Here is a 20,435-nt window from a genome sequence, read left to right on the forward strand (position 1 = left end):
GTCTATGACTACTTACCCCAGTCTATGACTTACCCTCATAAGAGGGCTGGAAGAGGCCTTTTCGATGCTGGCATCAATACAGTGGAATTCCCTCCCCAGAGAAGCTCAACTGGCACTTACCTTATGGTCTTTTTAGCAGTAGGGAAAACCTCTTTTCTGTTTCTAGGACCTTTTAGTACATTTTAGCTTTAAGCTGTTTTTATTCTCTGGGACTTGTTGTTGTACTTCAGTATTCTTTTGAATTTTAAAATGTTGTCAGTTGTCCCGAGAACCCAGTTATAAATCCTGCAAATTGATAAATAAATAATCTTGCAGACGGGACCATTACTCATTCCAGAGAAGCCAGCTGGCCCATAGTGTGCTATCTGAGTAACACATTTGTTACAAGATGTTAGGCCTTACTTATACAATTAAAATTGAGTGGTCATTATTCTGAAATAATAACCACTAGACAAATAAACCAGGAATTTCAGGGTCTTACAACACATTCCCTTACTGACTTAATTGGCTCGGTCGTAGGATACTGTATCTGCATACTAAATTGCATTCACCAGAGATAGCATTTCTGGCTTTGTTTACCCAATTATTTGCTCTCCAGATATTATTATTGGACTATCATCTTCCCATCACCCAAAACAGTCAGACAACATCTGAGGGCTACAGGTTTCCCCATCCCTGGCTTTCCCTGTTACTTATCCCAGGGTGAAACAGGAGCCTCTCATCTTGTAAGGAGGACTTTTTTGATATTAATATTTTTATATCTTGTCAGGAGGACTTGACTCTCAAAGGATAAATACAGGACTGATTCATACATGCCTCTACATTATTTGATATAGCATAGAATTCAGTTGCTTCTGACTGAACATGTGATCATTCATTCAAGTGGTTTTCGGGTTAAGTGATATATAACATGCATGAGATTCTTCATCTCAGGGTGGTGGGTTCGAGCCCCACGTTGGGCAAGAGATTCCTGCATTGCAGTGAGTTGGAATAGATGAGCCTTGTGGTCCCATCGAACTCTACAATTCTATGATTGTGCAACAAAAGCTGCTGCATATGGATTCTGCATATGGGGCCAGTTTCACAGATGCAAGTCACCCTTTATTTGAGTTCTTATTCTAGGATGCTCGACCACATTGAAGAGCCCTTTGAGGTGCAGATCACACAGCTCATTTTGTAAAAAGAAGCACAGATAAAGACTGTGCAGATATTGGGTTCAGTGCTTGGCACAATCTGAAAGAGATTTCATGAAATCAAAGTCATTCTGAGGAAACACTCCACATCTCATTGGTATGTGCTTTTGCACCACAGTCCTGACAACAACAAAAAACCATGTAAAAAATGTTTAAACACTTGCACTTATGCAGGAAACTTAGAACGCTGCTTTAAGTCTTTTTAGAGCTGGAAATACATGATACATTTTGGTCCGATTCTGAAGAGTAAATATTTTACTTATTGTAAAAGTAAATATGAGATGACAGTACAAATGCAATTATTACTCTGTTAGGGGACTTGTTATTTCTCATTCCTTTGACCACTATATTTTGAAGATACCTTTTAACGCCTTTGCTTTGCAGTAGTCAAATCAATGGTTATATGTTATCAAGAGGAAAGTACGCAGAGAGACAGCACAGTCTTCCGATTCATTTTATCGCACTTGCGTTCTAAAATGCCATAATTATGGCTAATTTTGCCTTTCAAGCCCCAGCATGACTCATGCCTAAAGACAATGGATTTTACATTTTGCCAGATAGACCTGACAATTATATTTTAAAACATTTATTTTTACACCTTTAATAAAAGATAACCCTACAAGTTAATATTCTGTCGCCACTGGGTATTAAAATTGTGTGCTGCTAAAGTGCCACCTACTGTATCAGCAGGAACAATACATGGCATGATAATGTGAGTCTTGCTCATACGCTTTGGCCAACATACTCTCTTAGTTGTGTGTAGGATTAAGTACAGTACTGTGCAATTTGCTCTCAGAAGTCTCCCAGTCATAGGCTGGACAAAACAATCATGTGACTTATGGGATTGTCAGTGCAGTCTGCAGGGTCAGGGTCAAGCTCTGGGAGCAATTGCACACTTTCTGAGAATTGTGCACATTCCGTGCCTTATTTTAAGTACTCTTCCCACTTCTAAAATAATTACAGTGTTATTGAATATTCTAGGTATTAATTGCACTGATTCCGCATAGCTGTGGGACCAGGAGTAAAGCACTGGTAATACAACTTTGATGTATTACCTTTGACTACTTTTTCTGAGAATTATAGCTCCAGTTCTGTGACCTGTTATGGGTAACTTTTGCCAGGTTTTCAGGAAACTGGATAGAGGATGTTAAGTCATACCCTTTGTTAATTAGCATTTGTGAAAAGCTGTTTCTGAAGCAAGCCTATGGTGTGCTTAAAAAAAATGAAAAACATACAGTAGGGGTGTGGCCCTCCAGGTGTTATTGGACTACAACTCCTACAACCCCCAACTATTGGCCATGCTGACTGAGGATGATGGGAACTGGAGTCCAATGGCCTCTGGAGGGCCCCAGGTTCCCCGTCCCTGCCATGGGGCAAGAGACCGCACACAGGACAGCAGCATGCTTATGTGGAACAAACCCCGTAGTGCTGTTCCTTTCCTTTCCGCCATGGTGTGCCTGCAGCCTATGCACTGTTACGAAAAATAAAAGGTCTGGATGCACCTGTCCTAACAGACCTCTCAGATTCAAGCCCCCGAGCTCAAAAAGACTGAGTGCAGATACCGAAGGCGAAATAAACATCCCTTAACAGGCTGTTTCCTTCTGGCATGCAAGCCTCTGTCTGTCCTGGCATGCTGCCTTGGCATGGATGCCAAGGGAACATGGGTGGGTGAGTGTGAAGAATATGTAATGCCCTATAAGGAGAAAGACCACACTCCCTGGTGTTTGTTCTGTGGCAGTGGCAGCAATATACTCTGAGTTATTCCAGGAGCTGCCTAAGTTATTGTTCTTGTCTAGAGGTTCATTTAAAGGTGATTTGCCACCAGTGATATTTTACGCCTTCCTTCCAGGACCAAGTTTCAGAAAAGATCTGCCACTTTATCAGTGCAATCTATAACTCAATGATCTCTTGGCACACCGAAAACATGTTATAAGCAAATCAATGAACCAACGGTGACAATAAACAGGAAGTGGAAGTCAGTGTGCCAAAGACAAAAGGATATTTTTCAGGATACATGATCAAATGCAAGGAAATGTTGTCTCGTGCTATGTAGATGCTTGTTTATACATGATATGCACCTACCCTAACAGGATTAACTGAATGCATACTAAGCTGTTCAATTATTGCTACAGCAATGTGATTCTAGACGCAATGATAGAGTTGGTGGATAGACTAAGTCTAGTAGTATGCAATAGTAAGGAAGCCTGGGATAGCAAGAGACCTGAGTGAACTTCAAGATTTGAAGACATACATAAAATACTGGATTGCTATTGTGGAGTATAGAGTGGTTGTTGTGGGATGTAAAGAATAGAAAACCAAGCTGGAAGAAGGGCTGCAATGCAGCAGGGTGGGGGACCATGAATCCCAGCAAGCATGGCTTAATGGCCAGGGATGGTGGCAGTTGTCATTTAGCATCTGGAGGACCAAAGTTATCCCCATATCTGCAGTGCAGCATCGTGTAGAAGGGCACGGATGTAAGAGGGAACAGGAGTATTCTGCACTGCAACATTTTGTCGTAGGTCCTATTAGTCACATGTAACAAATGTCTTCTGGCAGCGGAAAGGAACTATTTCACCTGGACTCGTCAGAAGCTCCTAAGGGCAGCAACAGAAACGCTAGAGTTGGGGAGAGTCTTTGAGATTATGTGTCTCCCCCAGCCACTCCCTTGCCTACTTTACCAACAAGGGGGGAAAGCAAAAGAGCTTCATTCTATCCGACCTATGGAACAAGAGACCCCCATCTGTATATAGGACACCATAATAACCAATGCAGGGGATGTGCACTTTGGGGAAAGGTGGATAATCCTGAGCGGGGAATCAGTGAGGGGAGAGACCCGAGACTCATTTCGAAAACAAAACCTAGGCTATCGAAGCTCACGTGGCAGCAACTGTCCGTCATTCCAGCTCTTCCTTTCCTCCAACCCCGTATGGCAAACTTATTTCCAGAACCTCCAAACCATAATTATTTCCCTACCCAAAAAAGCAGGTTCTTCCTTCCTCCGCCGCCCACCAAATCAACCCCTTTTTTGCACGACCCTGTATCTCGCCCTCCCAGCGCTGTACGGTCCTCCCCCCCCAGGTGCCGCTCTCCGCAAACGTCTCCTCTTTCCCGCCGCGGGAGTTGCACAGCCGTCTATCCCCAACGCCTGATCCTTATTTGAATTAGTGGTGACGTGTGCGTCGGCGAGCCGCGCGAGTCCCACCGCTCCGAGAAGCCGCGAGAGCAGGGAGTCTTGACGCGGGGGTCGGCGAGGGGGGGAGAGCGTGAGAGTTGCGGGCAGAGCGGCACAGGCGGCACCAGAGGCAACCCCATCACCCCGCAAGGACCCCTCCCCCGGGGTCCTCACCCGAGGCCCATTTGCTGGCAGTGGCGCAGCAGCCCCCCTCCGCTTCGTGTCATTCCGGGGAGCTGAGGGGAAGGGGAGAGGAAGCAAGGAAGGACACCGGGCCGAGCCTGCCTTCCGAGATGTCGACCAAGAATTTCCGCGTCAGCGACGGCGACTGGATCTGCCCGGACAAAAAGTGAGCGGAGGAGGAGAAGGGGAAAAGGCCGGGCGGGCGAGGGAGAGGCTTGGGCCTGGGGCGGGACCCGGGTAGCAGTGAGGCCTCTGCCCCAGTGGTGTCGCGGGGGCCGGGGAGGCGAAGGGGCGGGCGGGCGGAGGGAGCGCGCTTTTCTCTCTCACACACACGCCGCTTTCCCGGGGAACGGGGAGGTAGGCCCGCTGCTGCTTCTGCTGGGCCCGCTTTCCCTTACCCCCTTGAATGGTCCTTTTGTCAAGCGGCGCGCTCTCGCCGGCAGGGAGCGGGATGGATGGAGAAACGCACGTCCTTGCTTTGCCCGTTGTTGTTGCCGTTGCCGCCGGTCGTCCTCCTGAGCTGCTTCGTTCCCCCCTGCAGAATATTCCTGCCTACGGGTGAAAACCCGAGAGTGGGGGGTTTACGGCCGTTCATTTGTTTGTTTATTGAGTTTGTATCCCACCTTTCTTCTAACGTTCGGCTTCATTGCGAGGGCCAAGGTTGTAATGAGTGAGAGCACACGCTCCAACATTTCTAATGATGATGATGATTATGATATACTAATTATTATTATTAATTATACCCCGCCCATCTGACTGGGTTTCCCCAGTCATTTTGGGCGCCTCCCAACAGTATATTAAAAATAATCATAAGAATAAAGTGATAAAACATTTCTCCCATGAAAATAGGGACACCCCAATTACATAACGATCATTTTTTGATATTTATACCCCACACATCTGACTGGGTTGCCCTAGCCCTAGCGGCTTTCAACATATATAAAAACATAATGAAACATTAAACATTTTTTAAATAAGAACACTTCCCTATTTAGGATTGACTTCAGGCAGCTCGGGAGTCAGATAACTCCATACTCTTCAGCATTTCTCCAATGCTAATAGGGACATCCCTAAGGAAAAGTAGGAAATTCCGGGATTAAATCAGAAACTGGGACAGCTTCTCTAAATCAGGGATGTCCCTGGAAAATAGGGACACTTGGAGGGTCTGCAGTGAAAATAGAGACGTCCTAAGGAAAAGCGGGACATTGCAGGATCAAGTCAGAAATCCAGGACTGTCCCTGGAAAATAGGGACACTTGGAGGATCTGTGAGAGGGAGATAGACTTTAAAAATTTTCTTCATGCGATGTGTAATTCTGTACATCTTTTATCACGTGCCCCCTTTTCCTTACTCATCTCTCTTTTTTTGCACCATTCTGGCAAAGCAAGTTCAGCTGAGTTCAGTGGGGTTTAGGCTCAATGTGCGGGGTTGCTGCCTCATAGTGGACGCTTTTCTGTTCGAAATGTGCTGCATTGCCTTTTGAAGCAAAGCAGCTATGTTTGCTACGAGGGACACATGGGAAGTTATGTGGATGTTTTTTGACAATTGTTTTATGAAACCTTAAATTGCCATAGCAGTAGAAAGTTACAGGGTAACGACAATCATCATGTCTGCAGAAATGAAAGATAAATGTGCCCGTCTCTGTTGGAACAAGTTCAAATTATTTCATTTTCAGATCTTATGCTGGAACTAGCTAAAATACCATGTAGTAGTGAGCAAGCTAAGAACTTGAAAAGGCATTGGTGGGAAACTATATTGTTCAGCTGTTTACACATTTTTATCACTCATTGTATGTGTTTCAGATAGTATTTTAAAAAGCCAGTGAATGCTAAACATTTAACATACAGTACACTGTTATATATGTATATGTATAAACTTAAAAATACATTTTACAGGTATAATTTGTACATTTAAATTCTTAAAGATCTTTGTATAAAACATATAAAATTGAGTCATTGGCTGTGTTTATGCATTGCTGAGCCATGGTTTGTTTTAAACATGGCTTGTTCAACAAACTACAGATCACCTCACCAGTTGGAAAACAAGGTCCACCTTTTTCTTTTTGCTTGCTTTCAGCTGCTTTTTCTGGGTTCAGGTATATAGTGGTACCTCTAGTTGTGGACACAATCCATTCCGGGGTGCCATTCACACCCCGAAAAGTCCGCAACTAGAGTGGCGATTCTGCACAAACGCGGAGTGCGATAGAGCACTTCTGCGCATGTGTGAAGTAAGCAGAACGCTTCTGTGCATGCGCAGAGAGTGCAGAACGCTTCTGCATGCGCGCGGCGAAATCCGGAAGTATACACTTCCGGGTTTGCTGCGTTTGCAAGCCAAAAAGACACAACATGAACCTAATGCAACACGAGGTATAACTGTAATGCCTAGCATTAGTTAAAACAGCCCTGATCCATAAGCCAACAGCAAATCAGCATTTCACAATGAGGTTTACTGTATTGACAGGGGAAAAGCCATGATTAGGCTATTGAGTTGAATCTGGACAGTGTTTTATGCAAACCAGGTCATTGACTAAAGCATTGGTCCTCAAACTTTTTTTCTCTGGGCCACACTTTCATAATATAAATTTGCTCATGCCATACATAATTTTTTTATTAATGAGAAATACATTGGAAAACAAATAGGGAAAGTGATTTTGAAAACATATCTATCCATAGTCTGCATGTGTGTGTGTGTGTTCCATTCTATACTAATACTACACTGAAATATTTAAATGTTTCTTTGATTGTCCTTGAATATTTCCACCACACTTTCCATCCTTTCCTGCCACACAAGTTTAGTGTTTTGAGAACAACTGGACTAATGCAACTGTCTACAGCTCTTAGAATCCTTTATCTTTGGCAGTTTAGGCTGGGGCTGATGGCAACTGGAATCCAGCAACACCTAGAGCACCACAGGTTCCTTATCACTGAGCTAAAACATGCCAGTTATAAAGCATTTTTATATATACAAAGCTTCTGAAAGCCCTGTTGCCCGAGTGGCTTATTTAGAAGATGACCAGTATCTTGCCAGAGTAGTACAAACTCAATTTCAGTAATCGTGTTACTACTGAAATGTTTAGGTATAAAGTCACACAATAGCTGTAAAGTTTCCAGTGAGTTGTTAACACACTGTGTTGCATACCTTTTGCATGGGAGAAGAATATTCAAAAAGTTAATGAGGTGCAAGCAACATGAATATCTTGAGAGTGACTCTATATTTGTGCTTAGAAATTTAGTTTTAAAATGTAGACTGCAATCCTAAGCATACTAACTGGAAAGAAATCCCATTAAACTCGGTATAACTTTATAACGTTATTGTTAAGTATTATGCTTAGAAAAAATGGCTCTTGTTTTCTTTTTCCCCCTCTTGTTTTCTTTTTTTTTGAAGGTGTGGAAACGTTAACTTTGCTAGAAGAACCAGCTGCAACCGATGTGGTCGAGGTAATTATAAATTATGCTTTTTGAGAGGGAAATTGATTGCAGAAACTCGAATTTATAATAAATTGTCTGAATCTTGTCATTCTTTCAGAAAAAACCACAGAGGCCAAGATGATGAAAGCTGGGGGAACTGAGATAGGGAAGACACTTGCTGAAAAAAGCCGTGGTCTATTCAGTGCTAATGATTGGCAGTGTAAAACGTATGTTTATCCTAAAGCTCTAGTTCAGGGGTCCCCAAACTAAGGCCCGGGGGCCGGATGCAGCCCAATCATCTTCTCAATCTGGCCCGCGGACGGTCCGGGAATCAGCACGTTTTTACATGAGTAGAATGTGTCATTTTCTTTAAAATGCATCTCTGGGTTATTTTTGGGACATAGGAATTCGTTCATATATTTTTTTCAAAATATAGTCTGGCCCCCCACAAGGTCTGAGGGACAGTGGACCGGCCCCCTGCTGAAAAAGTTTGCTGACCCCTGCTCTAGTTCATTTCCAGTTTCTATTAAATGTGTGCTTTTTCTCTTTTAATATCCAATTGTCTATTTTTAGCTGTCTGTTTTTCTTTCTTTTCTTTATTATCCACATGTAGTTCCTACTTTTTATGCAAACCAATCCTATGTATGTTTACTCAGAAGTAAGTCCCATTGTGCGCATAGGATTCCAGTGTTATGCTTGTGCTACTGCCATATTATTTACAACCACATGCATTATAAAAATATTAAAACATTCAACATTCAACTATAAATTCTTTAGTTGGCAGCACTAAATATTTTAATTTCCTCTTCATTCCTAAGCACACATTTTGCAATTCATACTGGAAAATAAAATTGACCTAAAGTTTTTCATATAGCCTGAGATAAAAGCGCAGCCATGTGATGCCCATTGTAAATCAACTTTCTGAGTTTCTAAGCATTTATTTGTATTAGTAATTTAGTCTGAATTAAGTGACATCAGTTGATTGGCATCTGTTTCTATTCTCCTTTCCCTTATTTTCACTGACATCATATGGGAACTGCATAATTGCACTACAATTTGTATGTGGTAGAAGAGTATTTCTCCAAACTTCATTTTGCTGACCCACAAAAAGAAATCAGTTTGGTTGCCTGCTGACTCGAAATACAGGGTTTTGCTTGCTTTTTCTTAACTGTACTTCGTTCAGCTGTCATCCAAGTAGGAGAATAGGTTTGTTGCGTATGTTGTTGAATTGTTTTCACTACACAAAATAAGTCTTCACCAATGTACCTGCTATAAAAGGAGATCATTGTTGTCAGTTCTGTATTTTGATTAAAAGTTGTTTAAATATCACTTATATTCAATACTGTATGCTTAAAGTATCTTGGAAGTAATAAAATGACTCCTGTGGGTCTTAAAAATGGGTTTTAAAATTTAAGGTATTGACTAGTTTAATTTCTTAATTTTTGAACCAATGTAGTTCCTGTCAACTATGTGTTTTTCTTCCCAAAGATGTGGCAACGTTAATTGGGCCAGGAGATCAGAGTGCAATATGTGCAACACTCCAAAATATGCCAAACTTGAGGAAAGGACAGGTAATTGTTTCAAAGTATCTAAAATAACGTTTTTAGAAATACAGCACATGCAACCATGTTCCCTCCTCCTCTGTGAGCAGCTTTTGTGATAAAGCCATGTTTAACTTTGGGAGCTGTTGGCTTGGAACCAAATCATTCCACACATTGCTTAATTTTGCTTTTGCTTTAGCCATTTTCTCTGGGGTTGTGGCAATTTGAAGTCAAGTTTTGGGTGTGTCCTGGCCAAAAATATACCTAGACTTGGAAAGAAAATGAAAAGCTGCTGAAAGGGCACCAAAACTTCTCGGTAGACCATAATGGTGAAATAATAGATCCCAGAACTTCTTCAAGAGTTACTGAGATTTCCAGACATCTTACTTCACATGTTGAGAGAACATAGGTGAAGAGACTTGGCCTTGTTCTCAGCCCCCTTGTGTTGCTAATAACTAGATCTTTATGTGTTAAGCTGGTTTTGGTTCTGTATGCTACATTATCACTTGTCAACAAGTTAGCTTACAACAAGAGGCATTTGTCCCTCTGCCATACATAGCAAATACCACATTGATCTGCGTGTTTTGTCAATCCCCTCTTCCCAGCTCCATCAATGCTTAGCACATGCCCTTCCTCTGCCACCTCTCAGCACTAAGGAGTGCTCAGTATGAGAGTTACCGCTCCTCGCTACCACTGTATCCTTGCCTCTTGCAGACCATGTGGAGTAGGGAGTTGCAAGCACTCTGCAGAACATGAATGGCTTGAGCTTTGAATACTGCCTCAAATTGAGAGGTGCCAGAGAGAGGAGGAAGCTTCTTCTTAACTTCACAGGAAATGGGTGGCTGAAATGACTGCCACAGAGATGGACAGAGGATGAAGCAGCTGTGGAAGGGGGTCTCCAAGTTCCAAGTGCAGGAAGAAGGCAGATGTCTTCATGGTCCTGTGCTTCATGGAAAAATCCTCTCTCCACTACCTAGTCAGTTTTGCTCAAGCATTTCTCAGTTCTTGGGAGTGCTCAGCATATGGGGAGCGACCATCACTATCTACTGTGTAGAGCACGTGCATACGCAACTCTCTGATCCAATTGACTAGAAGTGACATGTACTTACTGGTAGAGGCAGCAGCAGCAATTACACTGAGCGCAACTTAACACTGAGTGGTATTAGACAAGCTTTGAAGAATTGTTGCTGAGACTAAGTGACCTCTCTACTCTCTGCTGTAGAAAGAAGTAATGTATAAAGAAGAAAAACGGTCTTCTGTGTCCTAAGTTTGCTTTTTGACATTTCTGAAACTTCTTTTTGCAGGATATGGTGGGGGCTTTAACGAAAGAGAGAATGTTGAATACATAGAACGTGAAGAGTCAGATGGGGAATATGATGAGGTAGGCCATATGTACCTGGTGAATGTGTATGTAATTGTCAAGACTGAGTACAGGCAAACAAGGATAGCGCATAAAGCCAAAACTGTGCATAATCAAAACACATGGGTTCAATGGCAGGTGGGATTGCCAGAGTTTTTCCCCCCAGAAACATGCTCCCTTCATGATTTTTCTCTTTAAAATTGCCAAGCTCATAAAGCCGAATGAGTGCAACTTAAATGTGCATAAGTTGTAAGTTACATATATAACAGTAAGCTTCACCCAAGTACTTAAAAGTAGTTCTCTAGATGTGGGTTGTACAGGCAACCCCTGATTTGCTTGGGGTTTGTGTTCCTGGCCCCTGCATGTATTTGGGGGGGGGGGGGTAAGACCGCTCCGCCCCCTTTTCTGGCTACTTCTGGGTTGCTGCAATGTGCATATATATGATCGTGCATATATATGATCGTGCATGCATTGAACAACAGTACACTCTCTTATGAATATAATGCAACCTCTTTCAGTTTGGTCGCAAAAAGAAAAAATACAGAGGGAAGCCTGTTGGTCCTGCATCTATCCTAAAGGAAGTTGAAGATAAGGAATCTGAAGGAGAAGGAGAAGAGGATGAGGATGAGGATGGAGATCTGTCTAAGTATAAGTTGGATGAGGTAAAACCATTCTTCTGTCTTGTTTCCTTCTTGGCTAAATTCACGCAGCTAAACGTTAATTTGACTGCTGTTCAGAATTCATACACAGCTAACCACAAACAAGGCACGGTTTTCCTTGCCCCTCCATAAAAAAGAAGAAAATACTAAATCCAGTTTTGGAATTGGCTATATTCCAAGACAGCCATAAAAATAAATATATTGGGGAGGTGTTAAGTACGACAGCATGTGCAAATTTTAAAAGTACTGCCTTTATTGAGAAGGTTCCTTTTTGGTATACAGTGGTACCTCGCAATACGAATGCCTTGCGCAGCGAAAAACTTGCAAGACAAAAGCGTTTTGCAATGTTTTTTGTGACTCACAAGTCGAAGTTTTCTATGGCCACGCTTTGCAAGACGAAATTATCTTAAGACAAAGCGACTCGCGGAACGAATTATTTTCGTCTTGCAAGGCACCACTGTAGTTGCAATGAACTCATTGGGATCAACAGTACCCCACAAGGTAAAGTATATAAATCTATGAGAACAGTGTGTGAGGTCTACCTGACCCTACAGTTTTTAAAACATTAAAAAACAACATACTGTGCCATTAACATGTATCCAACTATAACGGTTACAGAAGTCAGCAAAGCAATAACCATTAGTTGTAAATTAGCTGTAACAGTAACACATAGATTGCACTCATACACATGCTATTCAAGTCCCCTATGGCAACTGCCACATTTCACAACTGCAGAAGTATGAAAGAAAATGGTTACATGAAAGGTTGACTACCTTTCAGATGATACCTGCACTTGCTCTTGGTGTGAGCAGTGGCAAAGCCGTACCATTTCTTAGACTGCCTTTCTCAACATCTCAGGCAAGTTGGCTATAATTTAGAAGAAGCAGGTTTCTACAGGAGGCGGCTGTTCTTCACATAACCAGGTACTAACCTGGATGTCAAATTGGCATAGGATAATGTGTGCTACAGGAAAAGGAAGCAGTGCTAGATGTGACCCTCTCGTTTTGAATTAGTAAAGACAGCACCTTAGGGTTATGCATGTGTCACATGTACAAATGCGTATGCATGCATGCACAGTAGCCAGATGAAATACCCAGTTTTGACAACAGATGGATATATGAGAAATGCTTGTTCTTAGAAAATTAATTTTTCCCTCAAAAGAAATTTTATTGCAACTTGACCATGTATGTTTCATTTTTTTAACCACATTTTTTATCCTCAAATCAACTAGGAGCAGCACACATACAGTTATTCCATTTCACCTTCACACCTCTGTGACGTAAGTTAGGCTTCAGAGGCCACCTGGTCTTCGAGTTGCCATATTTCCACAAGTGAAAATCCAGACAAAGTTAGCATATGTGAATCTGTTTACACATCATCATCTTCTCCACCCAAGTGCCCCGTGGCTCCTCAGACGTCACCGCAGCCCCCTGTTCTTCTGCTGCCATTGCAGAGTGGCTGAGGCGTGGCGGGTAGAAGGCTGAAGGTGACATTGTGTGCGTTCTCCCCCCAGCGCCATGGGTAGACCGTGAAGACTGGTGGGGATGGGTGACAGCAGCGGGGTGTGGCCATCGTTGCCTTCATGGGGTGGCTTGACAGGGGTGGTCTTGATGTCTCCCGGGCACTGGACAACGAGCGTAGGAATGCCCTGCTGCCGTTGTTCTCGTTACCCAGAGGTGACACCTCAGGTGTGCATGGCAGAGAAGTAGGCAGAACTCCGCAGCTGCAGTGTCCACACACTGCTTGTCACCCAAAAGTGGCCACAACCCTGACCGCCGGACATTGTTGCCATTTTCTAAGTTCGATTCCTGGATGTCTCCAGGTTTTCCCGGACATATGGCAGCCCTGCCTGATCTGCTTCATGGCTAAATAAGGATTCCATCCATGTTTCCCTGGACTGAGGCTAAAGTTTATTTGATTTATTTTTAAATGAAGGTAAGTATGTAGCAAGTTCTAGTTACAGGTAGGTAGCTGTGTTGGTCTGATTCGAAACAAAATAAAAAAAATCCTTCAGTAGCACCTTAAAGACCAACTAAGTTTTTATTTTAGTATGAGCTTTCATGTGCATGCACACTTCTGTTTCAGTATATCTGAAGAAGTGTGCATGCACACGAAAGCTCATACCGAAATAAAAACTTAGTTGGTCTTTAAGGTGCTACTGAAGGAATTTTTTTATTATGTAGCAAGTTGTTTAACTGCACCATATTAGATTTTTTTGAGGCAGGACAAAGACATACACCGTATAAATGATATACTTTTCCGAATGATTTCTTTCTAACAAAAATAACTTCTTGGGGTTTTTTTCAGGATGAAGATGAAGAAGATGCGGATCTCTCAAAATATAATCTTGATGCTAGCGAGGAAGAAGATTCCACCAAGAAGAAATCTACAACTAGGAGCAGCCGTTCCAAGTCTCGATCTTCTCATTCACGATCTTCATCTCGCTCATCCTCCCACTCAAGCTCAAGGTCTAGGTCCAGGTAAACGGGTACAGGTCAAGGGTAACGCCAGACAAAATGTCAGTATCTAACTTTCTTTATTTACATCTCTTTTGTGATTGATTTTTTTACTTTTTATTTTTCACGGTTTGAGTTAAGCTAATAAATCTTACATATCTAGCCTGCACAGGTAGTCTGTGCTTAAACTGAAAAAATTGCAGTTGCTCACTATAAATGTTAGGGTACATGTTAGTGTGATAGACAGTGTAAGTGAACATTTTCTTATTGACCAAGATAATTTTAATTTTATATCTCTAAACAAACAGGGTTTCTCTATCACTCTTGCTGGTTAGGTTTGTGATGGCACCGAATATTTGATACCAGTTTTTTGCTTCATCAGAAGTACTCTTATATTCTCCATTTTCATGGTGTGTCAGTTGCAGGAAATGCTGTATGGACCCTGGCAAATACAACCATTCTTTGGTGACTTACAGCCTTGATAATCCAGTTAACAATGGTTATTTCCCCCCAGTATTCTGTATTCTCTGTATTAGAGATCACCTTATGTAGCCACTGTCCTGTATATAGAATAATACTATTGAGATAAGATGATTCTACATAATTATTGCAGAACATTGAATAAATAAAGATATTTAATTTGTCAGTTTGCTGGTTGAAACTTTGGATAAATGTAGTTTGGTAAATAATTTTTGATGTTATTGACACTCAATATGACTTTTGGGTGCTAGTTAAGCCACAAATACAATTTTAATGTCAAATGTGTTTCCTAGTGGTTATGTTATTTGAGAATAAACTCCTGGCAGGCAATTTTGAGAAAAACCTCTTCATTAATATAGAACAGTGCTACGGGAAAAATTCTTAATTTGGGAATTGTGGAATCCACTGTGACTCCATGTTTGGCTTTTACATACATGGCAGGCTTCTTGAACTGCCCCTTCCTGAAAACAGTTGTTTGAAAAATAATTGTAGAATGTTCACTGGTCTATTAGAATAAATCTTTAACTCTTGCCTTCAGAGCATCCTAGCGTTTATTTTTTGACACAAATATAACATTGGAATTGGCTTCTTTACATTATTTACAATATCTGGTTTTCAATTTTGAGCCAAATATTTCTTACTAACTTTTAATGTTTCAAAGTAAACTTTTGGAATTTTTTGTATATGCAGCTTATACACTGAGGTTAATAACTGATGATATTCTTAACATTTTAAGGTAGCTTTATATTTTATCTTTTATTGAACAGGATCCAAAGAACCCTGAAAGCCCACGGGGGCCTTAGGCTTGTGTTTCTTTAATGACACCCCCTTTTTACTAAGTGGCAAACTGTAGAATGTTTAAAAACCAGCTTGTGACATTGTATGGAAGTTAGGTATTCAAAGCAAAAATCTGTTCAACCAGCTTAGCACATTCTGCTTCTGTTAGCTCAAAGCAGCTTTTTGGATCCTGACCAACCACTTATTAAATGCTGTGAAGGAAATAAAAATTATTTTCACTTCCAATACAAATTACACGAAAGAGTAGATTTCCATTTTATCTTTATATTTTTATTCACAAAAAATTAAAATCCTTCATGTTGTTTCAGGTCAAGAAGCTCTTCCAGCTCAAGGTCAAGATCTCATTCCACTTCCAGAGAACGTTCTAGATCTCGTGGGTCGAAATCAAGGTGAATGAGGTAGCAACCTCTCTGCTTGTCAGAGAGAGACACAGGCGAAAAGATCACCAGAAATTACTGTTTTATTTTGAATATTTTGTTCTCACATATAATCTTTGTTCAATGCAATAACAATAGTAATGAACTTGTTATAAAAATTGTTGTATCATACATCTACTTCATTGATGTAAAAGGCTTTAAAAACGTACCCGTCCTCTTTTCTGATAAATCTCAATCAACAGAGCCCAATTTCTCTCTTTCATAGACAGACCAAAGGGAGAGAGGTCTATGTAGTTCTGAACCTCACAAAACTTGCCCAAAGCAGAGTGGGAAATCCAGTTGGGAATATTGAATATGTGCACCGGTCTCCCTCAGACTGCCCTGATATGCACTAGGGGGAAAGCTAAAGGGTTGTACCCTATGACACAGGAATAGCATTGGCTTATGCTATAATGTAGCAGCCAAATTGTTCACAGGAGCAAATGTTAGTTTTTTTACTGTGAGAGCTGCACCGGTTGGCTATTTACTACAAGACAGGTTTAAGGTTTTTGTGTTAATTCAAAACTTGAGTTCAAAGTACCTTAAAGACCACTTAATTCCTTCTGCTCCACCTTGATCACTGAAATAGTCTGATGGGGCACTTTTGGTGGTTCCCCACGCCCCCGAGGTTCAATTGACCTTTACCAGGAACTGAACCTTGAATGTGATAGGCAGTGTATCCTGTGGAGTTCCCTCCAAATAAAAGTCCATCAGGAGTCATCCCTGCTGTCTTTCCGACCCTTGTAACAGCCTTCTACCAATCCTTAATGATATTTTTGCCGTGGAGTACTGTGCTTTATGTTTTATACTACCTTGTTATATTTTCTGTGAAGCTACGGATTATAAAGTAAATGAAATACAATGCGTGAGAGCCAATGCAGTGTGCAGTCACATGTGCCTACGCAATGCGACTTCTGTATGTGTATAAGATTATTGTGTCCGTACAGTCTTCCTAATGACTATACTTATTTTCAAAGGTCTGTAAAATGCATACAGTATGTAACATGTCTAAACTAATGCCTCAGCCTCTTTCTGTGAATATGTTCATCTCTCACTTTAGACTTAAATTGTTTGCTGTTGCTGAGAAGCAACAATTGCATAAAGCTGAATAATTGCTTCTGCATTGGTCTTGATCATTATATGATCAGTTCTGGTCAGTCTGTGAGTAATTTGCCCACAATCTCATATTGAGAAGCTCTTAAGGGAGAATTCTTATTGGCACAGCAGTAAGTATTTATGTCCTGATATAATTTCATTTCACATTTGCAGCGTGTGTTCTAGATTGGATATATATGTAGTAGATTGTTGCAACCTTGTTATTTATGCTAGGATTAAGTCTGATTTATTTCTTAATAAAGATCCAGCTCCAGATCCGTCAGGGGTTCTTCAACCCCAAGAAAAAGATCTTACTCAAGCTCTCGCTCATCATCTTCTCCTGAGAGAAGCAGAAAGAGAAGCCGATCTAGATCTTCATCTGGTGATCGCAAAAAAAGGCGAACGAAATCACTGTCACCTGAAAGGTTTGGGTTTCTGTAGAATAAGAACGGTTCTTTAAATGTTAACTGTGGAAGGGCTAGAAAATGAACAGTATGTTTGAGTATTGTGTGTTTGAAGATAGCTGTTTTCATTTTTGTAGATTCCATTTATCCCAGCTGATGCAATTTCTTTTAAAAGATAGTCAAACTTTTTCAGTTAAAATTTTACATATATCTACTTCTCACAAATAAATCAGAAAAAAATGTTTTTAAAGTTCTGAAGCACTTAGTTTTTTTCTAGAAGATTACAAATGAAGATATTATTACCTAAAAGTTCTATATTGATGCGAACTGTGGAATGCAGTTATGATACAGAGATGAAGTCCAAATAATTGCATTCCCAGTTCATATATTCCCCATTTTCTTTCTCCCTCCCAATTCCCCCTCCCCAATGAAAATCACTGCAATTCAAACTTAATTGTTTGCATGCTTTCTTCCATCTTTTATCTTGCAGACACCGACGGTCATCATCTGGATCTTCTCATTCTGGATCCCGTACAAGTTCTAAAAAGAAATAATATATTAAAACTCAAACACACACGAAAATTAGTCCACTGCATGAGACATTTTTAAGAAGTTGGTGTCTTACTTGGTCAGAAGTGCTAAATCCTGCTAGTAGAGATGCATGTTTAATGGAAAACTGCAGCTATTTTAATTCATGAAACAAAATGTAATGAAATATTTTAAGCCATAAATTGCCTCCAGAAAGGTGAGTAGCATGACTTTTTTTCTAAGTGCCTGCTCCTTCTTGATTTGACTGGTTTGTTACTTCCCAGTTCTAAGACACTAATTTTGTTGAATAACTTTTTATGTTATGCTGCCATCCTGATTTGTCATTTAGCCTTCATGTTTGCTAGTCACAAAACTACCAAGGGTATGTTCATATGCACTCTGGTTTCTAAACCGGTCCAGGCCACTCCTTCCCCACCACCAACCATTCCTGCAAGGATCACAAAAGCTACTGTAGTATATCTTCAGATGTAAAGCAAGAGATACTTCAGAGAGATAAACAAGTGTTGGCTTTCTAAGTGAAAATAAATCAAACTAGAAAAGAATTATTCTTTCAGTAGACATGTAAGCTACCTTGTGTTGTTCTTGGATAGTCATCCAGAAGCAGAACTTGGTTACAGTGTTTTTTCTTGATGCTGCATCTGTGAGTACTTTCTGGTGGCATGCAACTTCCTAAGTTTTGGGCAGCCACAGCCTGGCTAATCAATAGCTCTGTTTTTGCTGCAGCACAAAATATATGCACAGCATCTAAAGGAATGTTTAATTTTCCTTCCTACTGGAGCTTTTCAGGCATCTCTCTCTGTGCCCCTTCCCCCAAAAGCTGTTCCTGAACTGGACCAGAACTGGTCCAGTTAGTACCAGAACTGGACACTGGTGTGCCATCTCCCCCTCCACCCTCAATCTCATGCATGGAATCTTTGGTTCATGCTAAAAATTAAGCCGCTAGTGTATACTAAAATACAATTAAATACAGACAACGGCCTTTTTGCACACATTCAAAGTACAAATGAGTAGGTGTACATCGCTGCGACCAGGAAGTGGCCAGAAAAGGATGTGGGGCGGGGACATAATGGGCTTACACACACTCCGCTGATGCAAGCAGGGGTCAGGAACTCAGTCCCCATACGAAACAGTTGTGCCCTGTACTAAGATCCAAAACACTCAGATTTTGTGAAACATTTTCCAAATGTGTAGAAATGTAATAACAAAATCAGTTTCTTCTAAGTCAGTAAAATTCAATTTACACTAGAAAACTATATATTTATAACTCTCCCAGAAAACACTGCGACTCTTTTAAAGTATAAATGCTTAGTTAAACAGATCACAAATCATCTCATATCTTTTTGGATGACTGTAAATTTATGGCTTAAAATGCTTCATTAAATTTGTTTTACTAGCAAATATTTGTTAAATACTGACCATTCTTAAAGCTTCGTTTGCTTGGGAGAAATGTGTCTTCAGTGAGATCCCAAGGTAAGTATGTTAAGGAAGCTTAGTGGTTCTAGGAAAGAAGCTGTATATCTTACTTGTATATTGGATCATCTGCATTTTAAAGCAAACTATACAACAACAAATGGAGCAGAACTTGTCTTTATTTTATTTTTATTTTATGAACATCTTAATTTTTTTGGACTGATCAAAGACAAAGTAAAATGGTTTTGCTGTAGAAATATTTTGGATAAATTTTGCAGGAAAAAAATGCCCTGTAATCCTGTAATCTTTTTCTTTTCTCTTTCTTTTTGCTAAGCATAGCTTAGGTTGCACAAGAACAAATAGTCTTTGTAACTGTGCCTCTGACTTCTTGAAAGTCTGTCTAAAAGTGTGAAAATCAGATTTGCTAGATGCTACATGTTAATTTAGTTATTCTTGTGCTTTGTATTCTGAAGTATTGTACCTAACAAGTTCTTAAACTCAACAAATTATAGGTTAGAGATGACTGGGAAAATTATGGGTTTCATTTGGCTTGGATTAAGATATACTGGTTTGTTCTATGATGATATAATTCTGTAGACATATGTAAATAAAGCATGTCAATCAAAGATGAAGTGTGCATACACTTGAATTTTAAGTAACACCTGTCTGAATAATTTCAAAAATATTGAATATTCTGCAAGTTAGTTCCATTTTGCATTCATATGGGTCTTCTGAGTATTAAGTTAGTTGGTTAAGATCAGAGAGAAGTGTTATTTGCACTCCTTGGCTTGGCTCCTGTAGAGGTACTGTGGATTAACTAGCTAACTTTCAGTTTATGTACAGAAAGCAAAGCTCATCCTCCAAAACTGAAAGAGGTCTGTAAGAGATTGCATCATAGTAACTACCAGCAATAGCAGAGTTCTTAACCTATGCTGCATGATGTTATCATTTAGAATTGCTTGCCTTCTAGTCTTAAGACTTAGAAAAAGCATGCTTTCTTAAAACAAAAATAAAAATTACTTAATGGTTTTTGGAAAGTGTAGTTTCTTACATGCTGCCATATCACTATAATTCCCCCCTGTGCTATAAGCAAATTCCCAGCATACCCTTCTCAAGAACTGAAAATAAAACTATCGTATTGTAGAAAAGGTTGGGTGCTAAAATAGTTAATGAGTAATTGAACAGGTCACATTAGCCAGAGACCAGGGCAGTTAAACACACAAGATACAAGAAATAAGTACAACATATTAAGTAAACCTAGTATTAAAAAATCTGATCTAGAACAAATTAATGCAGCATTGAAATCAGTAGCC

At 40.5% G+C, this 20,435-nt stretch overlaps 1 protein-coding gene across 1 annotated transcript; it reads left to right on the forward strand.

Annotated features, from left to right (window-relative positions):
- Positions 1-4,422: 4,422 nt before the first annotated feature.
- ZRANB2 (zinc finger RANBP2-type containing 2) lies at positions 4,423-19,430 on the forward strand. Its single transcript, XM_035122398.2, has 10 exons — positions 4,423-4,714; positions 7,932-7,984; positions 8,073-8,181; positions 9,443-9,525; positions 10,800-10,876; positions 11,374-11,517; positions 13,822-13,994; positions 15,557-15,637; positions 17,023-17,184; positions 17,654-19,430. The coding sequence occupies exons 1-10, from the start codon at positions 4,659-4,661 to the stop codon at positions 17,715-17,717; spliced, it is 1,002 nt and encodes a 333-aa protein (XP_034978289.1). The 5' UTR covers positions 4,423-4,658; the 3' UTR covers positions 17,718-19,430.
- Positions 19,431-20,435: the final 1,005 nt, after the last annotated feature.

Source organism: Zootoca vivipara, chromosome 7 (genome assembly GCF_963506605.1).
Source record: "Zootoca vivipara chromosome 7, rZooViv1.1, whole genome shotgun sequence".
Classification (NCBI taxonomy): domain Eukaryota; kingdom Metazoa; phylum Chordata; class Lepidosauria; order Squamata; family Lacertidae; genus Zootoca; species Zootoca vivipara.

Excerpts from the sequence above, each read along its gene's own strand:
- ZRANB2 (XM_035122398.2), top strand. The coding sequence starts at position 4,659 with ATGTCGACCAAGAATTTCCGCGTCAGCGACGGCGACTGGATCTGCCCG. Across the intron at positions 8,182-9,442 it reads AATGATTGGCAGTGTAAAAC|ATGTGGCAACGTTAATTGGG; the intron begins GTATGTTTATCC and ends TTCTTCCCAAAG. Across the intron at positions 17,185-17,653 it reads AAATCACTGTCACCTGAAAG|ACACCGACGGTCATCATCTG; the intron begins GTTTGGGTTTCT and ends TTTATCTTGCAG.